The following is a 23,632-nucleotide window of genomic DNA, read 5'->3' on the forward strand; positions in this document are numbered from 1 at the left end:
AGTCCGAATTTTCTGACGATCTTACTACGTAAAGGCAACTTGAAAGGCGATATTAACATCAGAACCCTTCGGATTAGCACCTGTGGTACTTTCTTTGCTTTTGAAACTTCGGAGAACAATGTTGCAAAAAATATTTAATTGGTGACCTTAACTTTTTTTGCCAAATGTTGAACTTTTGAAATTACTCGTATACATGTATCTTTGGTAGTTTGTGGAACTCTTTAGAAAGATGTCCTACATCAGATGGTTTGGAGTTTAATGAATAATAGGGCTGTATCACAAGGGCATGTCCAGTCTTTTATTAAAAAAATAATAGCCAGAAATACCTATATTTTTATGTATTGAGGATTTCCGATTTTGGGCGACAACTTCGTATTACTAACACTTATCACACTTCATTACAATATATGGTTTATCGTAAGATTATCTTTGTTTCTGATAAGAAAATTTTGACCCAGTACTACGAGTTACTGTCGTTTGTTCCCCCGGGCTGTGGCGCGCGGTGCTTTATTTTTAATGGGTGTAAATTACATTAACCACTTCCGGTAGTTCTCCTAACAAGGAGGTAAAATTGTGAATGGTTGAAACGTGCGAAGTTATGCATCAATACATCGGTGTATTTATCGATTTTTATATGCATTTACCTGTGGATAGAGTTTCATTCATGTTCTAGCTGAGCAGGACCGTTCTTGTCACAAAATGGGTGACAAATATCAAGAATATGATAAAGCTATAGCAGACGCCGATGTGAAATCAAACAGGGATTTGGATCGTTTGAGCAAGAAGGAAAATAATGTTGAATTCGATAAGGAGTATCAAAAGACGGATATGGAGATGAATAACACAGTTTTCCCTAAGGAAGCAGACTGTAAACGTGAGGCAGATGGATATAGGAGGGAGGAAAAGGAAAACCAAACAGCATTAGCGAATCCTTCCACTAACAGAACCTACTGGGCCGCTTTGTTACTTTTGACAGTTCTGTCGCTGGTCACTCGTCTACATAATATTGAACTACCAAAACATGTCTGGTAAACACATAATGTCTACGGTTCTTACCCTTTGGTTACAGGAGGTTATCTTTTTTTCCGGATGTAGTAAAATTGCCATAAAAAATCTTTAATCTCAATAGAAAAAATGTCGAATTTACAATAGCTTGTACAGTAATAGCTATAGTCTAGCCCGAGTCTTCTCTGGCCCACAGGTAGGCCTACTTGGGGTAAGAAAATATATTTGTATATATATACTATATAGCCTCGTATTACTATATAAAATAGAGGTTAAAGTAATACAAGGCTATATAGTATATATATTAGTGCTGTGTATCGGCAACAATGTCACGATACGATACATATTGCGATACAGACATCACGATACGATACGTATCGCGTATACGTGAAATTGTCATAAATTGAAACAAATCAAACAATATTTAACGTTCAATCTGAAGTTTTAATGACACTCATTGAACACATTTTTAACAAAAACAGTAGAATTAAACAGATCTAAATAAATGTCAAATATAAACAGGACTCTTGAGTCTTGTCACTGAAACATTGTCGACTCTGAATGTTATACCTTGGGTCAACAACGTGCAACAAGTTACAACTGACCACGAAAACATTCATTTCCCCTGCCGAAAAGGGCGCAGCTCATTTATTATAAACTACCGTAGTTATCGATACATCATGTAGCATGTTTGCTATCAGCTTTTAAACATAGTGGTTTTCGGTTTTATTTGTGTTAAACCTGTCCATGGTTTTCGGTTTTCAATACTTGTCTTGCTGGTGGTGTAAAATTGTCAAATGAGGGTGATGCCGATTTAATGCGAATTCAAGTTATTGTGTTCCCGGAATACGTTAACTCCGCCTCCCATTCTGTGAATACGGCAATACTGAATACTTTACTTCGATAGGTAAGTTCCATGTGCCGTGGACCCTTGACTTGTTTCAAGTCAACGAATATCTTTGATTTACAAGTCGGAGGAGGTTTAGTACTAAGATATAGATGTAGATAGAGAGATAAAGTTAAACGGAATTACACATGGCTGTCGGCGTTAGCCATTGTCCATATTTATTCACAATCATCAAGGCACTCTGCATTGGCGACTTCATACAATCCGGTTACAAGCGGTTTACTGACGGTGCGCTTCGGCGCGCTCGATTCGCTGTATCAAATGTGTTACATGGACCCGCACCCATGCCGGCGATATTATGATACAGGGATGACTGTATCGATGTATCGTATCGCGGCACAAAACGAACATATATCGATACGTATCGATGTATCGTTACAGCACTAATATATATACAAATATAATTTCTTACCCAAGTACCTGTGCTCTGGCCCTGACCAATGCAAAAAAACTAGTTATTTTGTGAAGATATCATTACATTTTACTATGGTGTGGGAAAACCCATATGGCGTATTTTAGTGTGGCCACGGACACGTGCACCATGTCTTGTATAGACATAATTTGGTAAAGAAAGGTGTGAAACAAGTTACACTGTCGCTTGCCCGAGTTTTCTCTGGCCCTGTCACCATGTCTGGTGTAGGGTCAGAGGTACTACTATATGAAAACGTGGAATATTAATTATCCGACACCGTTTGGTGTCGCTAAGAATTTGGTGCAAATACAATAAAATCGGGTGTGACATAACACCAACCTTACTTTTTGCTCTGATACAAACAAGGTGCTGTCGACTACTTATTATTTATTTATAATGTAAACTATAAAAACAATAAGATGTATCATGCTAGATATACTAGATTGAGGATGATCATGACTTTGATCCATCTATTTTAGTGTGTATAGTATACATTCATATTCGCTTAATTTTCTTACCCATGGATCAATTCACTATAATCACAGATGAATACTTGGAAGCCTTATCTGTCGGTGTACTAATTATATATAATCTTTAAAGCATGTTGACAGACAGGGCTATACTACAATGTCTTGTATATAATCAATGTTAAGAGAAGCAGATGGTATATTATATATATGGTTAAAATCAATTTGTATGTCACAAAACAACGCTATGTTTATGTAAAAAGTATTACTTACAAACACCTATACAATGTGCATCAGTTGAGATTTTTACCCTTTGTAGTTTGATATACAGAGTTTCAGTGAAGCCTCTGATTAATAAGCTATATATATATAAGCTAATTATTATATATATTAAACTTGTAGACTTGAAGACAGATGTGCTGGTATCATCAATAATATCATGATGAACGTTCTTATCTGTAATATAAATTTTAGACATTAATCGGAAATACTTTAAGTATTTACGATTAATGTCTAAATGTCTACATAGAACTGTGAGTACTTACTATAATATTAGTAAAGAAGTTATAGTAACCTGGCCTACTCAAGCCTATAGCTAGGGTTCAGAATATTCCTGTCTATAATAACAAAGGAATATGTTTTATGTGCAGTATAAATACTTAATTCTAACTCAATTCTCAACCTAAGTTTCTGCAGATGGGTTGGCATTCGGCCAATGTTTTATAGAACTTACAACAGTTTACAATTTTTTTTATTGATACTTACAAATTAAATATCAATGGAAATAATTGATATTTATTTAAAATAATTATTTCAAATACACATTGTAAACTTGCTGAAGTTTTTGTTCATTTTTTCATATATCAGAATGTTAAGACACCAGCTGTTCATTCTGATATTGACTTATATATTAAATGCTCAACTACAATTTGTAGAATTATGGCATTTCCAGTGCAGGACCAATCAGCTGTTTAGCTGTCGCTATATATGTAGACAGAATGAGAAGTTACCATGATAAATCAGAATTAATTAAGTGACATTTATTAGTGTGCAGAAAAATTGATATTGTTAATGGAATTTCAGTTAAATTATAATAACCAAATGCAAATTGAACACAAGAAACCTTATCACAGTATATATATGAGGTACAATGTACATAAAAACCTAATTACAGTGTCTGAGTTACATTGTACATAAAAACCTAATTACAGTATCTGAGTTACATTGTACATAAAAACCTAATTACAGTGTCTGAGTTACATTGTACATAAAAACCTAATTACAGTGTCTGAGTTACATTGTACATAAAAACCTAATTACAGTGTCTGAGGTTCATTGTACATAAAAACCTTATTACAGTGTCTGAGGTTCATTGTACAGAAAAACCTAATTACAGTATCTGAGGTTCATTGTACATAAAAACCTTATTACAGTGTCTGAGTTACATTGTACATAAAAACCTAATTACAGTGTCTGAGTTACATTGTACATAAAAACCTAATTACAGTGTCTGAGTTACATTGTACATAAAAACCTAATTACAGTGTCTGAGTTACATTGTACATAAAAACCTAATTACAGTGTCTGAGTTACATTGTACATAAAAACCTAATTACAGTGTCTGAGTTACATTGTACATAAAAACCTAATTACAGTGTCTGAGTTACATTGTACATAAAAACCTAATTACAGTATCTGAGTTACATTGTACATAAAAACCTAATTACAACATCTGAGTTACATTGTACAGAAAAACCAAATTAAATATCCTTTAAACAAACATGTTTACTGTAAGCTACCAGATTGTTTACATCCTTTTTTGTTTTTGTTTTTCAGTTGGGATGAAACACATTTTGGAAAGATGGGAGGCTGGTATATAAAGCGAACATTTTTCTTTGATGTTCATCCACCGCTAGGCAAGGTAAAAGAAAATTTATCAGTACTTTCTCTAAAATTCTACAATATCTGGACCATTGGTTACAGATCCAACATCATCAGCAGATTTCTAGTACCATAAATACCGTATTTATTTAAATAAACGCCCCCCCTACCCCCCCTACCCCCCACCCCCTTTTTTGGAAAGAAAAATTCCTCAATTCAAGAAAAAGAACTTACCGTGGCACAGTTATATATCCATCCACGTGTGTCCAGAGGTAATTATTTAAAGGATATCCAACATAAAACTAACACAAACCACAAAACAAAGTTTCAGTAACTATATATACAGTACCACTATATGTTTCATGGTGTGAAATGGGTACATACAACAGATCTCACAACTTACCGACTCTGAAATTTTGATCTCCATTAAACGCCTCCCCTTGGAAAAATTTCACACCCCCGGGGCATTTATTAGAATAAATACGGTATGTTTTTTTACAAAATCAAAGTTTCTTTGAGCAAAAAGGATCCCTCTTTACATGAAAACTTTCTGAAATTAGGGCAAGAATATCAACAGTCTAGTGTTTTGCATTCTTTGAATTTGGAAATTACGATCAAAATTAATATTTCAAAATTTGGAAACTTTCTTTTCAGATTGTTTGTTACATGTATTACAATCCTGTTATAATATCTAGATTATTCATAAGCCATGTCTGTTTGTTCACATAAATTCAGAATAATATTAAAGACCTCCCGACGTCCCCATACATTCAGGGATAACTTTTTAGTATGAGTTTGTGTGTCAGGAGCTAGACACTATCTTGTCTGCTCAACTGTCAGAAAAATTGGCTGATTGTTGAAATAATAATCAATTTCTCTCACTTTTCAGATGCTGATAGGTTTTGCGGGCGTCCTGACTGGGTTTGATGGAATGTATCCCTTCGAAAAACCAGGAGATGAATATGGCGAGGATGTTAACTACGTGGGCATGAGGATTGTAAGTCTTGGGTTCAATGATTGACAGTTTTGGTAGCATTTTATTTAGCCTGATAAATCAATAGTGAATAATCCTGCATTAAATTTAATCTAATATCAATCTTGATAAGATTTACACATTGTTTCACTTCAGTTATGGGTTGATTATGTTTCTTGTAAACACTTCTGTGATTGGTTGATAATGTACTTGTAAACACTTCTGTGATTGGTTGATAATGTACTTGTAAACACTTCTGTGATTGCTTGATCATAAACTTGCAATTGTAAACACTTCGGTGATTGCTTGATCATGATTCATCAAGACACATCTTTGATTGGTTGATAATGTACTTGTAAGCACTTCTGCAATGGGTTGATCATGTTTCTTGTAAAAACTTCTTTGATTGGTTGATCATGTACTTGTAAACACTTCTGTGATTGGTTGATCATGTACTTGTTAACATTTCTGTGATTGGTTGATCATGTTTCATCAAGACACAACTTATTGTTAATTGATAATTGGTAACTTATGTTTTATATGATAACGCCCACGATTTTGCCTGTTTTGTTACAGTTCTGTGCCCTGCTAGGAGCTGCCTTGGTACCCCTATGTTATATGTGTACATGGCTGCTCACCCAGTCAACCATAGCTGCCTTCTTCAGCGGATTGTTAATTTTACTTGGTAAGATAAAGTGGTTTGAATTTTTGGAGTAATTAGATTTTAATGATTTGCTTTATCAGATTAATAATGATGTAGGAAAAGACATACAAAAAATAAAGACATTATCTACATGCAGTATTAGTTACTGGTTCTGGAGAAGTAGCCTTAGAAATTTTTATTATGATAAAAAAAAATTAAAATTTAAGCTTGAAAATCCTTGATATTGTTTACACAATCTGATTAGAATCCACTTTATGGGTTTGTTACTACCTATGTAGGATGTAGTAACGAAGCTATGAACAGATGATTACAATCAAAACCTTTTTTTTTTTTGCATCTATATCATCATCGCATTGATATGCAATTATTTTGCTACAGTTACGGAGAGGTTTTTTCACGCATGCATTATCGATAAATTATTTATTTGCCACAGAAACGGGGACGCTGGCGTTGTCCCGACATATCCTGCTAGATCCTATATTGCTGTTCTTTATTATGATGTCTACATACTCAGTTTTAAAGTTTTTATCTTACAAGGATGAGTAAGTATTCTCATATTTACCAAAAATAAGAAAGAAAGTAAATTCTAACACCTGAAATCAAGATAAGTACTCGAGAGTGAAGTAAATAATACTGATATTTCATGGTACTGGATCCTGATCAATTTGACAATCCGAAGGCAGAAAGTCAATGAATGAAAATTAAACTATTGTGGATATTTTTTTGAAATATAGTTAATTTGTTAACACAAATTTCACGGGAATCTGTTGAATATTTCAGTAGGCATAGCAACTTCATTCCAACAAAATGTAAAAGTGGTCAATTTTAATTTTAGATTTAATTTGATACCTGATTATTGTTGTTTTAATACAATACATGTAGTAATAAAAAATTTTTGTGATTTTATTAATTTATTTGACAATAGTAATACAAGAGAGAACTCTAGGCTTGCATTCTTTGTATCAGTGTGTCAGTCCTTGCATCGGTTTTACTTTGAAAAGCTAACTCTTGCATAGGAATACTTTATCATTTTGAAATGGTATAGAGTTATATACTGAAATCGCAGGGGCTTGACACATCCCTTTGAACCAGTTATTTCATTTTTGGTCAAAGGAATGTGTCAAATCTCTGACTGAAATGATGTCACATACCCCACTACATACAGAGTTATATCCCTTTGTTCCAAATTACCCCACTACATAAAGTTATGTCCCTTCATTCCAACATACCCCACTATCTACTAGAGTTATTTCCCTTTGTTAGAGTTATTTCCCTTTGTTAGAGTTATTTCCCTTTGTTCCTTTTCGTTACCAAACTTTTTTCAGACTTATAGTACACTTACTGAACCTGATGCTACTGCTTACTGAGAACATGTTTACATCATAATGACATCTTATCATGTGACCAAATGTGATCCTTAATAAGACAATGCCATTATCTGTTGCAGCCCTTTCAGTTTATGTTGGGCCTGCTGGCTGTGTATGACCGGGATGGCCTTGTCTGCAGCCATAGGGTAAGTAAACATACAGGTTTTGATATTTCCCTGCTAGCAGGAGGAAATCCTGTCTCTGCAAATCTTGCCACATTGTACTGGGACTGGTAGATCCTGCCTTGTTGATATAACAAAAGTACTTTCACTTTCTAAATATAATTTCATTATTATTTCGCTACCCACAATTCATCATTCTTCTTGTACCAATAGGAGATGAAGTATTGTTTTATAGTCAAAACTGGATTATGGGTTAATTAGATTGCTAATGAAAACTTATCAATTTCTTCTTTATGCTTAATCTTATACATTGTATTTAAGACTTCATTTTAGGATTTCTAGCAATAAGATTTTATTTTAAGATTTCTGGTGATAAGATTTTCATTTGGGATTTCTGTTGATAATATTTTGACTTAGTATGTTTATTGATAAGATTTCATTTTAGGATAACTATAGTGATAAAATTTTAATTGAGGTTTATCTGGTGATAAGATTTTATTTTAGGATTTCTGGTGATAAGATTTTAATTCAGGATTTCTGGTGATAAGATTTTAACTTTCCGACACCTGTCTATACTTTCTCTGTTTGCAGGGTGAAGTTTGTAGGTTTATTTGTGATATTACATGTTGGAGTAACAACCATACTCGACCTCTGGAGATTACTCGGAGATAAATCCAACACTCTGGTAAGTCACTTCTCAATTGATCCTTCATCAGAACCTTTTAAAATATTTGTAGCTCAGTGCTTTTGTCTTTAATAATTGATATATTGGACATATTTATTATCTGTAAATCAAACCTGAATCAGAAACTTAAGGCATAACATACACATTTCACTTGTAATGTTATTTGACAGCTTTTGAAAAATCGAAGCTGAAGGCATTGTTAGTACTGAACTAACATTATTTATTTTTTTTTTTTTTTTATTATTATTTTTTTTGTGATTTGTTTATTGTTTTTCTGCTGCAAGTATTGCCACAATTCATCTTTTGTCTAAATTTGGTTATGTGAAAAATTTGAATGCAAAACAGGCTATTTCTATATAGATTTAGTTTTTCTACTCCTATAACATGGGAGGTCGCTGGCCGAGAGGCCGCTGGTTGAGATGACGCTGGTCGACAAATTCATTATTTGACATTATTGGGCCAACTTCAACAAGGTGACAGTCTTAACTTTCTTACCTTGTGATTCTCTAACATTGTTGGAGTATGTTTTATTCTGTTATTTTTTTTCTTATTGATATCTTATTTGATGGTGACTGAAAACCTTGATGATGTTTGAACTTGTAGTCCTGACGACATGATGTTGAACTTGTAGTCTTTAGGAAATGATGTTTGAACTTGTAGTCCTGACGACATGATGTTTGAACTTGTAGTCCTGACGACATGATGTTTGAACTTGTAGTCCTGACGACATGATGTTTGAACTTGTAGTACTGACGACATGATGTTTGAACTTGTAGTACTGACGACATGATGTTTGAACTTGTAGTACTGACGACATGATGTTTGAACTTGTAGTACTGACGACATGATGTTTGAACTTGTAGTACTGATGACATGATGTTTGAACTTGTTGTCCTGAGGACATGATGTTTGAACTTGTAGTCCTCAGGACATATTGTATTTTTATGACATTTTTACTTCATTTCAGGTGGATCTCGCCAAACATTTTTTGGCCAGAGCGATGTGCCTTATAGCTTTGCCAGTGATTATGTACATGGTATATTTCTTCATCCATTTTGTGGTGCTGAACGAAAGGTACGCCAGACCTGATATAGTCTCCGATGTGCTCTATATACAATGTATATAAAAATCAATCAACATTTATTGTGTATTAATATTGAACAAGCACAGACTTTTGGGACAAAAACATAATATCACAAACAATTTACCAAACCACATGAACATCTGATCACAATCACAGCATGGTAACAGTTTGCTTTCTCTGCAAAGAAAATGAAATCTGCACAACATTCTCCGATGTGAATCCCATGCACAAGTCACCTAGGATGATAACACTATGTTTCCTTATTCGTATTGAACTCTGTAATGTAAGGATGAATAGTATTCCACATTGATTCAAAGGTTTGGAGTGAATTGCTCGGAGTCACTGTCAGCTGTAGGGGACCACTCCTTAGTTTGTAAAGCACCATGACCTGCCTGTAGTTACCAAAAATACTGCTACAAATGTCATTCAGGGTCCTGATAGGTTGATCAACTTCTCTCTATCACAAGCTTTGAAATAGGTTGATCGACTTCTCTCTATCACAAGCTTTGAAATAGGTTGATCACCTCCTCTCAATCACAAGCTTTGAAATAGGTTGATCGACTTCTCTCTATCACAAGCTTTGGAATAGGTTGATCAACTTCTCTCTATCACAAGCTTTGAAATAGGTTGATCGACTTCTCTCTATCACAAGCTTTGAAATAGGTTGATCAACTCCTCTCTATCACAAGCTTTGAAATAGGTTGATCGATTTTTCTCTATCACACGCTTTGAAATAGGTTGATCGACTCCTCTCTATTTGAAGCTTTGAAATAGGTTGATCGACTTCTCTCTATCACAAGCTTTGGAATAGGTTGATCGATTTTTCTCTATCACACGCTTTGAAAAAGGTTGATCGACTTCTCTCTATCACAAGCTTTGAAATAGGTTGATCGACTTCTCTATCGCAAGCTTTGAAATAGGTTGATCAACTTCTCTCTATCACGAGCTTTGAAATAGGTTGATCAACTTCTCTCTATCACAAGCTTTGAAATAAGTTGATCAACTTCTCTTTCACAAGCTTTGAAATAGGTTGATCAACTTCTCTCTATCACAAGCTTTGAAATAAGTTGATCAACTTCTCTTTCACAAGCTTTGAAATAGGTTGATCGACTTCTCTCTATCACACGCTTTGAAATATGTTGATCAACTTCTCTTTCACAAGCTTTGAAATAGGTTGATCGACTTCTCTCTATCACACGCTTTGAAATATGTTGATCAACTTCTCTTTCACAAGCTTTGAAATAGGTTGATCGACTTCTCTCTATCACACGCTTTGAAATATGTTGATCAACTTCTCTTTCACAAGCTTTGAAATATGTTGATCAACTCCTCTCTATCACAAGCTTTGAAATATGTTGATCGACTTCTCTCTATCACAAGCTTTGAAATAGGTTGATCGACTTCTCTCTATCGCAAGCTTTGAAATATGTTGATCGACATCTCTATCACAAGCTTTGAAATAGGTTGATCGACTTCTGTCTATCACAATTCTTTTCTTACCGTCCGCACAAATAACATATTTTCAGAACCAGGAAAAAGGTATTCACACATTTAAATTGTGTTTTACCCACGTAAAAGTATGAATACTTTTGTTTGATGTCTGTACATATATCCTATACTATATTCATACAATACAATCACATATCCGTCCCAAACAGTTGACTATACCCTGGATACGAGATCATATGTTGCTAAGGAAGGCTCCCATACATCTCTTGTACATCGGCAATACCCGCCGAGCTAGATTACCATTCTCTGTACATTAATACAAAGAGTTACTGTTCTGTTTCAGCAATTAAGTATTCTGCATTCATGTCATTTTCAAAAGTTGAATATATTGTTACTGAATTAAACATAGAAATAACAAAACACCAAGAAAATAAAAGCAATACATACATACCAGTATATTTCATCAAGGTGCATTTGATGTTTTTAACCAATAGAACGAAACCTGAAAAAATATTTGAAATACTGGTGTGTAGTACGAGGGTTGGTTGATGTGTTGTGAACCTCGTATTGAAAGAGGTACTTAAGGATGTTCCTTTTATGTCCTACTAATCCCTGACTATATAGGGTTGTGTACCCAAGGACTGGTCTTATTTGGTTAGTTTATATTGATGAGATAGCACTCTAAAGTAAACAAGACAAGCAGCTTTTGCAAAATGGCCAAGATCGGTTAGGGTTCGGGTTAGGGTGAAAGAGTCTGTCATTGCCATGGCTGCCAATCATGATGGTGGCTTTAAATTGATTGAGCATCCCCCTTGTTCCGCTGATCTCGCTCCATCAGACTTTCATTTATTTCCAAGACTGAAAACAGCTATTTCAGGCACCCTAACGTTAACCCTAACCCTAATGTGCAGTGAGTGACTTTCTGTACAGCCAAGAAAAGGAGTTCTATAAAAGTGGCATTGAGGCCCTTAAACACCGCTGGCAAAAGTGTAAAAATATTGAAGGGGATTATGTTGAAAAATGATACAATATGCATGGCAAAATTTAAATCCTTCAGTATAAAGCTGACAATTTATGAATCAGCCCTTGTAGACTAGGATCCTGTATATTTACACTAAAACTTGATGTAAATAGTGGCGTCTGTGTGACTTTCATTTCAAATATCATCAAAGTAAAATATAATGGATTGATAACCTTCAGAATAAGCTGTGAAAACCTGACTTTATTCTAACTTATATATTTCCAGTACAATTGTGTATATAAGTTTGTGTTATCACTCCATTTGGTGGTGTGAACTTTAATCATGTGATATGTACATGTATCAGATAAAGTATGGAAAACCTTATGTATGATGTTAATGTTCTGATCTTTGTGTCTTGTAGCGGTAACGGTGACGGATTTTACAGTTCTGCTTTCCAGTCTCAACTCAAGGGAAACAAGCTTTATAATGTCAGCATGCCAGAAAGTAAGATTTTAAATTATACAATGTCAGTATGCCAGAAAGTAAGATTGTAAATTATACAATTTCAGCATGCCAGAAAGTAAGATTTTAAATTATACAATGTCAGTATGCCAGAAAGTAAGATTGTAAATTATACAATGTCAGTATGCCAGAAAGTAAGATTTTAAATTATACAATGTCAGTATGCCAGAAAGTAAGATTTTAAATTATACAATGTCAGTATGCCAGAAAGTAAGATTGTAAATTATACATTGTCAGTATGCCAGAAAGTAAGATTTTAAATTATACAATGTCAGCATGCCAGAAAGTAAGATTTTAAATTATACAATGCCAGTATGTCAGAAAGTAAGATTGTTAATTATACAATGTCAGTATGCCAGAAAGTAAGATTTTAAATTATACAATTTCAGTATGCCAGAAAGTAAGATTGTAAATTATACAATGTCAGCGTGTCAGAAAGTAAGATTGTAAATTATACAATGTCAGCATGTCAGAAAGTAAGATTGTAAATTATACAATGTCAGTGTGTCAGAAAGTAAGATTTTAAATAGTAATTATACAATGTCAGTATGTCAAAAAGTAAGATTGTAAATTATACAATGTCAGCGTGTCAGAAAGTAAGATTGTAAATTATACAATGCCAGTATGTCAGAAAGTAAGATTGTTAATTATACAATGTCAGTATGCCAGAAAGTAAGATTTTAAATTATACAATTTCAGTATGCCAGAAAGTAAGATTGTAAATTATACAATGTCAGCATGCCAGAAAGTCAGATTTTAAATTATACAATGTCAGCATGCCAGAAAGTAAGATTGTAAATTATACAATGTCAGCATGTCAGAAAGTAAGATTGTAAATAGTAATTATACAATGTCGGCATGTCAGAAAGTAAGATTCTAGATAGTAATTATACAATGTCAGCATGTCAGAAAGTAAGATTGTAAATAGTAATTATACAATGTCAGAAAGTAAGATTGTAAATAGTAGTTATACAATGTCAGCATGTCAGAAAGTAAGATTCTAAATAGTAGTTATAAAATGTCAGCATGTCAGAAAGTAAGATTGTAAATAGTAATTATACAATGTCAGCATGTCAGAAAGTAAGATTCTAGATAGTAATTATACAATGTCAGAAAGTAAGATTGTAAATAGTAATTATACAATGTCAGCATGTCAGAAAGTAAGATTCTAGATGGTAATTATACAATGTCAGCATGTCAGAAAGTAAGATTGTAAATTATACAATGTCAGCATGTCAGAAAGTAAGATTGTAAATTATACAATGTCAGCATGTCAGAAAGTAAGATTGTAAATAGTAATTATACAATGTCAGCTTGTCAGAAAGTAAGATTCTAAATAGTAGTTATACAATGTCAGCATGTCAGAAAGTAAGATTGTAAATAGTAATTATACAATGTCAGCATGTCAGAAAGTAAGGTTGTAAATTATACAATGTCAGCATGCCAGAAAGTAAGATTGTAAATTATACAATGTCAGCATGCCAGAAAGTAAGATTCTAAATAGTGACTATACAGCAATGGTAAAACTAGTGCAATCTTCTGATAGGATATATAGCCTTGATTTGACTTCACGAGAACTATTTGTGTTTTTAATAAACTGTGAGTGTTTGGGGAATACCATAGGGACTTTTCACCTTTTTCAATAAAATGTAAAAATGAATAACTGTGAAACTATATGTCAGATGGTACCATATAAATATAAACTTTAATCCACTTTTTGTACGATCTATCAATAAAGACTAGTAGAGGATTAGTTGGTTTGTTTGGTATGTGTGCTTCAAAGGGGGATAACTCGTATGTGACTGTAGTCAAAATGTATACATATTATACATTTCTTTGGTTTTAGAATTTTTTTCGGGGGACATTTATGGACTTCCTTTGATGAATATACAAATAAGTTCACAGTGCCACATGTATGTTAATACTATTTAATTTTCCTTGATATTTCTGATTGTTTTTTATTAAATTTGATGATTTTTAAAATTAACAGATATAGCATTTGGGAGCATCGTGACGCTGAAACAGAGGCGGACTGGTGGGGCTTATCTTCATTCCCACTGGCATCTGTACCCAGAGGAACATCCCCCGCGACAACAACAGGTACCCATGGAATATTTACGTCAACCCAAACTTTCTTCATTAAACCATGGGTCATTTTCAAACTTTATACGACTTGAAACTTCTCTATATTCAGTCAGATGTTGTAAGAAAATCTGTAAGTAAGGAATATTCAGGCTCTGTGGGTAAAATGGAAACTCTGGGGGGGAGATGGGAAAGATGTTTGGGTGGTACAGTAGTAAAACACCCACCTTTTACCATAGGTGACCAGATCTAGAGTTCATTTCCCTGATCCAATGTTAAAAGGATCTGGTCACTCGCCTGACCTACATGTTCCAGATCTTAGTTTTCTAATCTTAAACCATGTGGGAGCGAGGAGTTTCAGTTTCATCAAATTAGACAGGATGTAGAATATTGTGGTATATTTTAATACTGTAAACAAATTTTATTTGATGCTCTCAAATTTCCAAATTTTAACAGATTAGCACATTGATGAATTGGCAGGCCAAAATTATATTCTATAGAAACAGTTTATAGAAATTGGAAATCGTAATTAAGCGTTATACTTTTAGCACGAAGAATGCTAAAATAAGATTACCTCTAAGATATAGACATTTTTATCATTAGAGACCTAATAACTGCTTGCACCCTTTATGTATATGTAACATATGCCTTGGATTCCTATTTTAAATGTGTATTCTTAAATAGCAGTCAGGATTAATGTTTGAATTTCAGATCACCTCATATACCCACAAAGATGAGAACAACAAATGGCTAGTGAAACCGTCGGACCATGACGTAGGGGAGGGGGAGGAGCCCCAGATTGTCCGCAGTGGTGACCTCGTCAGACTAGAACATGTTGGGTAGGTATTGGACTGAAAGGTGACTCGTCGTGGATTTTAGATTTAGAATCTTGTGTTATACATTGATAGTGTCTTAAACCAAATCATTCAGTCTGTTTACACAGAAATCTGAATGAAATGGAGAAGTCTGATTTAAATTTTCACGAGGATAATTAGTGATATTTTTTGTGGTTTCTTGTTTCAGAACAAGAAGAAATCTTCACAGTCATCGAGAGCCTGCACCCCTGACCAAACATCACTTTCAATTGTCAGCATACGGATCGGTATGTCGAGATTACCTCATCCCCCTTGTGTAGAACTCGCACTACTCCAATCTGTACTCCAATCTAAACTCCAAACTGTACTCCAAACTGTACTCCAAACTGTACTCCAATCTGTACTCAAAACTGTACTCAAAGCTGTACTCCAATCTGTACTCCAAACTGTACTCCAAACTGTACTTCAAACTGTACTCCAATCTGTACTCCAAACTGTACTCCAAACTGTACTGCAAACTGTACTCCAAACTGTACTCCAAACTGTACTCCAAACTGTCCTCCAAACTGTACTCCAATCTGTACTCCAATCTGTACTCCAAACTGTACTCCAAACTGTACTCCAAACTGCTCCAAACTGTACTCCAAACTGCACTCCAATCTGTACTTCAAACTGTACTCCAATCTGCACTCCAATCTGTACTCCAAACTGTACTCCAATCTGTACTCCAAACTGTATTCCAATCTGTACTCCAAAGTGTACTCCAAACTGTCCTCCAAACTGTACTCCAAACTGTACTCCAATCTGTACTCCAAACTGTACTTCAATCTGTACTCCAAACTGTACTCCAAACTGTACTCCAATCTGTACTCCAAACTGTCCTCCAAACTGTCCTCCAAACTGTACTCCAAACTGTCCTCCAAACTGTACTCCAATCTGTACTCCAAACTGTACTCCAAACTGTACTCCAATCTGTACATCAAACCAAACTTCAATCTGTACTCCAAACTGTACTCAAATCTAAACTCCAAACTGTACTTCAATCTGTACTCCAAACTGTACTCCAAACTGTACTCCAAACTGTACTCTAAACTGTACTCCAAACTGTACTCCAAACTGTACTCCAATCTGTACTCTAAACTGTACTTCAATCTGTACTCCAAACTGTACTCCAAACTGTACTCCAAACTGTACTCCAATCTGTACTCCAATCTGTACATCAAACCAAACTTCAATCTGTACTCCAAACTGTACTCCAATCTAAACTCCAAACTGTACTTCAATCTGTACTCCAAACTGTACTCCAAACTGTACATCAAACCAAACTTCAATCTGTACTCCAAACTGTACTCCAATCTAAACTCCAAACTGTACTCCAATCTGTACTCCAAACTGTACTCCAATCTGTACATCAAACCAAACTTCAATCTGTACTCCAAACTGTACTCCAATCTAAACTCCAAACTGTACTCCAATCTGTACTCCAAACTGTACTCCAAACTGTACTCCAAACTGTCCTCCAAACTGTACTCCAATCTGTACTCCAAACTGTACTCCAAACTGTACTCCAATCTGTACATCAAACCAAACTTCAATCTGTACTCCAAACTGTACTCAAATCTAAACTCCAAACTGTACTTCAATCTGTACTCCAAACTGTACTCCAAACTGTACTCCAATCGGTACTCTAAACTGTACTCCAAACTGTACTCCAAACTGTACTCCAAACTGTACTCCAATCTGTACTCTAAACTGTACTCCAAACTGTACTCCAAACTGTACTCCAAACTGTACTCCAATCTGTACTCTAAACTGTACTTCAATCTGTACTCCAAACTGTACTCCAAACTGTACTCCAAACTGTACTCCAAACTGTACTCCAAACTTTACTCCAAACTGTACTCCAATCTGTACTCCAATCTGTACATCAAACCAAACTTCAATCTGTACTCCAAACTGTACTCCAATCTAAACTCCAAACTGTACTTCAATCTGTACTCCAAACTGTACTCCAAACTGTACATCAAACCAAACTTCAATCTGTACTCCAAACTGTACTCCAATCTAAACTCCAAACTGTACTCCAATCTGTACTCCAAACTGTACTCCAATCTGTACATCAAACCAAACTTCAATCTGTACTCCAAACTGTACTCCAATCTAAACTCCAAACTGTACTCCAATCTGTACTCCAAACTGTACTCCAATCTGTACTCCAAACTGTACTCCAAACTGTACTCCAATCTGTACTCCAATCTGTACTCCAAACTGTACTCCAAACTGTACTCCAATCTATACTCTAAACTGTACTCCAATCTATACATCAAACCAAACTTCAATATGTACTCACACTCTTATACAAACATTCTACAATGTACATTAACTCATGTTTATTTCAAAGTAACAAAACATGTTTATTGTGTCTTCTTTTTATTTATTTCTATGCAGTTTAAAAGGATTTAAAACTCTTGGTTCTAATATGAATTATGTTGTTTAAATTGTCAGTATTTGACATTACATAAAAGCATTTGTATCGCTTTTATAACATTTGTTTGTGCTTGAAATAATCATCATTTGCTTAGAATTTGAAAATACAATTATGACAATTATCATGTAACATTAAATACATTTCTTAGTAACACATCGTACACTGTTTATACTGCCAATAGATTTAATGTTTTATGTATGATTGTTAAAACAGAATGGTACGGGTGACTCAAACGATATCTGGGTTATTGACATTCCCGGCTATGCTGTCGGGACCCCCATACAGACAGCCCGGTCAAAATTCCGGCTGATACACTACTACGTTCGATGTGCCGTTTGTTCAGGAGATAAGAAACTGCCTAAATGGTATGCGACTGTGATATCTGTAGTAAATGTATCGTGACCTTTAACTCCTTTATTTTATTCCTATTTTCACTCTTTAATTGTATTGAGATAAACAATATTAATTTTCTTCTTTAAAAAAAAATTATTTTTTTTTATATAAACCATTTAACTTTCTATCCATGATTTATGCAACAAGATTGAGAAAAGAGAGGAATAAATCATTTAGAGAATTTTAAAAATTATGTTTCTGATTTGTTGGAGGGTCTTTTGAATTAAACGGAATGTATTATTTATAGTTCAGCTGTATAGTAAAGACTTAGGTAGTAGCTGATCAGAAATTCTCACTAATTTTCAATTCAGATATACATTACTATGAGAATTATGAATCTGGTTGTGCTGAAATCTAGCCTCATTGATTTAACTAACCTTCATCTTGTCAAATGTTCTGTCATTTTGTTGTCGTGGTTTTAGGGCAGAGGTTGGTTTTTAGATACACTGGTTTACATCATTGTAGTCTATTTTGCTTTAATTTAGGGGCTGGGAACAGCTAGAGGCTACCTGTAACCCTAACCTGAAGGACACACGGACTCTCTACAGTGTGGAGGAAGTGGACGATGCCAGAAGTGAGTTATCTCCCTTTAGCTGGCTGTAAATTGTATAGCCATCATTTACCATATAGTATTGATACATGTTTTCTAAAAAAAGATTGATTTAATTATCTGATCAAATCTCTCTCATACAATTAGTCCTGAAGCTTATTTAAAAGTTGGAAAGTGTATATTTTGAAATGTATTTGGTATGAATTTTAAGTGAGGATTATAATTCATAAAGATTTTCAAATAAAAATTCATCGTGTAATAAAAAACCTAAAAAAAATGGATATTATTAGGGATTTTTTGTGTAAAAATAAATTTCATATACAATTCTGTATTGAGATGCATTTGTTACAGTGCCAAATTCCAGTTTTGAGTTATACTCGCCGTCCTTCTGGGAAAAAATTGTGGAGAGCCATGCTGTAATGACACAGGTAAGTATAGTCATAAAGCCATAATCCTACCGAACAATTCAGATTTCATGAAATAAAATTAGGGAATTCTTCATCATAGTTGAGTGGTACTACTACCAGATTTGACCTAATCAGCACATTTTCCCTTCTATTTTTATCGGAGAAGAAAGAGGTGTGTATGCTTAATTTAAGTCAATACAAAAGATCTTACCTAAATGATCTGCTGAAATGAATACAATATTCTGTCTTTTAGTCAAAGACCTCATAAAAATAAAAATAAAAATGTCTTTTTATCAAAAATTATTATGCATTAATATAGTTACTGATGTTGACAGGTACAGATAGGGATGAAAACATTTTCCTTTTTAAAATGGAATTTCACAAGGAAACATCTCTCTGGTAAAAGGTTTTCCGGCATGTGCTGATCAGGATGAATCTGCTTGTAAATATATTAATAAGAGATATTTGCTTAGAACACAGGTAGTTTTGACAATGCTCCTTACGATTTTCTTGGCATGATGTTGCCCATGAAGTAAGGCAATACCGACTTGATTTTGTTTGTGAAGGTCTAGACAGATGTGAATTAATTTCTTTGCTGCTTTATAAATAGGGAAACAGCAACCTTAAACCAAAGGAAGGAGAAATCAGCTCCCAGCCTTGGCAGTGGCCGATAGATTATAAGGTTAGTTTTCTAGTTCTGTAATGAGGGGAGATCTAGAGGAATTAATAGAAGATCCAGCTTGTTTTCCAATTCTCATTGTATGTATACTTATATAAAACTGAATGTATAATTGATGGAAAAACAAAAACATGTATTGTTTAAACCACCAACATTCTTTAAAAGAATAAAATTAATGTAAATTATAAAAAAACAAAACAAAAAAAGACAAAAAAAATTTAATTGAAAGAAAATTAGTCATTGTCAGGAGAAAGGTAAACTGAAATAAAATGCATTTATTTATTTATCTATCTATTTATTTCAACAAAAAGCATGATGTTTATTTATGAAATGCATAATGATTCTTGTCTAGGCTCTGATTTTAATTTGATTTATTTGAATTTTTGATTCATTAAACATTTTTTCTATCATTTGTGTTTTCTATGCATCAGGGTCAAATTTTCTCTGGGAAGTCTCATCGTGTTTACTTGTTGGGGAACCCCATGATATTCTGGGGGTGTCTGGCAGTGAAGAGTCTATTTCTGGTAGTGTTTCTTGTGACGTCCATCAGGACACAGAGGGGCGTCCGATACACAAAAGTCTGGAGAGGTAGAGTATGATAATACATGTACCTTATATTTACATTAACACTGCAGCCCCACTATATAACTTTACCAAGCTCACTTGAAGGTTACAAGTCCATAACTTCCAAATCTTTATTATAACGTCCTTATTATAGTGACGTCATAATTGTCACATCGGCGATAACGAAAGATGGCTGTTGAAAAGGCTGTTCCGTCATTGACAATAATAATCTGTTTATTCATCATAGGAGCTAAATTTCTGGATATAGTCTTTAAAATCGTTGTCAGATGTACATATAAGCATTGAACTGCTTTCAGTTTGAAGTTATGGGCTGATAAATGCCAACTGGACAAAGGCATATTCAACATGAAGCACTAGCACGCTTCATTAAATTTGCCTTTGTCCAGTTGACATTGATCAGCCCATAACTTCCAACTGAAAGCAGTTCAATGATTAGATATACAGCTCATCTACATAACATACTCCTCCTGCATCAACCATGAATAGAATTTTTTTTATTTCCGGTGTCCTTTCATGGGATATATATGTTTACTGCTGAAAAACATAGTGTTGATTTATCAAGAAATTCACTATTACCTGGTAAATTTTCTTTATAATGAACATAAATTGAAATTAGGATGTTACTTACCATTTGTAAAGCTAAAGCCAGAAAAGCTGGTATCTATTTGTGCTATAAAAGAAAGATTGATCTGAAATTGCCAAGATTGGGTTCAATATTTGTAGAAACATTATATTTTCAGACTACAAAGAGAAGACATTCAGGGCTTGTTGGTGGCTGGTGATGGGATGGGCCCTGCATTATCTCCCTTTCTGGCCGATGACGCGTATCTTATACTTTCATCACTATTTCCCGGCACTTCTCTTCTCGGCCATGATGACCGGTAGGTTCATTGATAGATCGTTAATGTAATCGTTAAGTATGGAGTATAGATATTTGTAATATAAATTGAAAGTACAGGATTATGTAGTAAACAGTTAATGTCTATATTAAGTTTATTAGGAATACAGGATTTTGTAATAAACAGTATATATCTGTATTGAGTTAATTGAGAATACAGGATTATGGAGTGAACAGTATATATCTGTATTGAATTAATTATGAGTACAGGAATCCCAAGTAAGTTTTAAATACAATTTTGTATATACACGATAGGTTAATTAAGGGTAGAGGATTTTTTAGTAAAAAAGTATGTATAATACAGTCAAACCTGCCTTAATAGCAACCCACTGTATTCATCGACTTTCTGTCTTATCCAACCTATTCTGAGTCATTAATTATTAAATCAGTTTTATAAACTCAATAAGTTTAATTATCACCAAACATATATAAAGTCTGAAAATAGTGATATGTAAAACAAGACTAACACTGTGACTAATTCCTTGTAATTAAATGTTCCTGTGTCTATATCTTATTTCCCATTGTATGAATTCAGATATTTTCCATTATTTTGTTTGAAGATTTGCATCATATTAAGTTTTAAACAAAATATTCATTGAAAAATATTTAGTTTAATTTCAAAATTACAATAAATAATTAATTTTATTTTGAACAACTATATGAATATATACTTTTTGAAATTTGCTATTATCTTTGAAAATCTAACATAACATTTCTCACGAGCTTATATCTTTGAAAATCTAACATAACATTTCTCAGGATAGTGACACTGTTAGAGACAAACTGTCTTATGTGACCTTTTTTGTCTGGTTTCCTTGGAAAGTCTCGTAAGTTTATCAGTAGTCACAGATTCTGTTTCTCTCGACAGGTGTTATGTTGGATTTCCTCATCACTTTACTCTGTGTATCTGTACCAGAGAATTTGACCGTCTCTGTCTTTATGACAGTTTATCAGTAGTTACAGAATCTGTTTCTCTTGACAGGTGTTATGTTGGATTTCCTCATCACTCTACTCTGTGTATCTGTACCAGAGAATTTGACTGTGTCTGTCTTTCACACATGTTTGGGACTTGTCCTATCATCTCTGGTCTACAGGTAAGTTAAATAATTACAATGTGCTGTTGTCTTACTTTCAATACTGTTCTGACAGATTCAGATTTAAACACATTTCAAATAGATTTTGTCTGATAAAAGTAGAAATGAGAAAATTCTTGAACAATAAACTGTAAGGCTGACAGAGTATTATTTTCACACTGTATGTGTTACAAAGTTAAAAAAAATTAACGTCAAATAGAAGATAAAATTACAGAGTGTTTGTATTTTATAAATTACATCTGGTCAGATATTTTATAAATTACATCTGGTCAGATATTTTATAAATTACATCTGGTCAAATATTTTATAAATTACATCTGGTCAGATTAATATCTATGATATCTTTTAATGTGCGCATCATCAATATTTGATGAAGAATATAAATGATCAAGTATTAGTGCAGTAACTCTGAGTTATTAGAATGATCAAGAACCTAGCAAAATTTGTTAACATACAGATGCAGCTGTTAAGTTGTGGTGGTGGTCACTAAAGAAATGTAAATATTTAACTTATTTAAGACCTTTAAAATCTTTAAAATGCCAATCTCTGAAGATGAAGTGTCTTATGTATGGACTTACAACAACAACATGTATTTTTGTCTTTTCAATTAATATATTAATTTTATAAATGTGAAAAGTATCCTGCCATATTATGTAATTGTTCAAAATCTGTTACAGTTTTTACCTGTTTCATCCCATGGTGTATGGCATGTCTGGTCCGATGGCGAGTGAGGAGGGCAGCCAGATGCATGGGCTGCGGTGGCTGAGTTCCTGGGATTTATGAGGAAAGTATGACTTTAAGACTGTGCTCTCTCAGCTCCACGGACTTATTAAGATGACAGCCAGATGCACCAAGTTCCTGGAACAACCATGAATCTGTTAACTGGAGCAGCAGCAAGTATTTTGGCCTTGTATTGTATGAAGAACTTTTACATGTGTAAATGTTAATATGATACCAAATATATTTACAATTTTGTGATTGACTCGCAGATCTGTTCTCAAAATAGGAATTGAATAATTGTTTTGAGAGACTTTTGGGACCAGGTTTATGTGGATGCAATAAGTATGTGCCTTTTGTCATTCATCTCAAATGTTTGTCAATTCAAAACATATCCGATCTGATTTGTCCGATATTTATTTCAA

General features: G+C 33.9%; 1 protein-coding gene across 1 annotated transcript; it reads left to right on the forward strand.

Moving 5' to 3' along the window:
• The first annotated feature begins 586 nt into the window (after positions 1-586).
• Positions 587-23,632, forward strand: LOC117323054 (protein O-mannosyl-transferase 2-like). Its single transcript, XM_033878054.1, has 20 exons — positions 587-1,028; positions 4,628-4,712; positions 5,562-5,669; positions 6,222-6,330; positions 6,743-6,851; positions 7,757-7,822; positions 8,390-8,483; positions 9,451-9,557; positions 12,399-12,481; positions 14,490-14,599; positions 15,293-15,420; positions 15,605-15,683; positions 18,098-18,249; positions 18,763-18,851; positions 19,179-19,255; positions 19,845-19,916; positions 20,345-20,501; positions 21,239-21,379; positions 22,379-22,490; positions 23,168-23,632. The coding sequence occupies exons 1-20, from the start codon at positions 700-702 to the stop codon at positions 23,271-23,273; spliced, it is 2,313 nt and encodes a 770-aa protein (XP_033733945.1). The 5' UTR covers positions 587-699; the 3' UTR covers positions 23,274-23,632.

Source organism: Pecten maximus, chromosome 3 (genome assembly GCF_902652985.1).
Source record: "Pecten maximus chromosome 3, xPecMax1.1, whole genome shotgun sequence".
Classification (NCBI taxonomy): domain Eukaryota; kingdom Metazoa; phylum Mollusca; class Bivalvia; order Pectinida; family Pectinidae; genus Pecten; species Pecten maximus.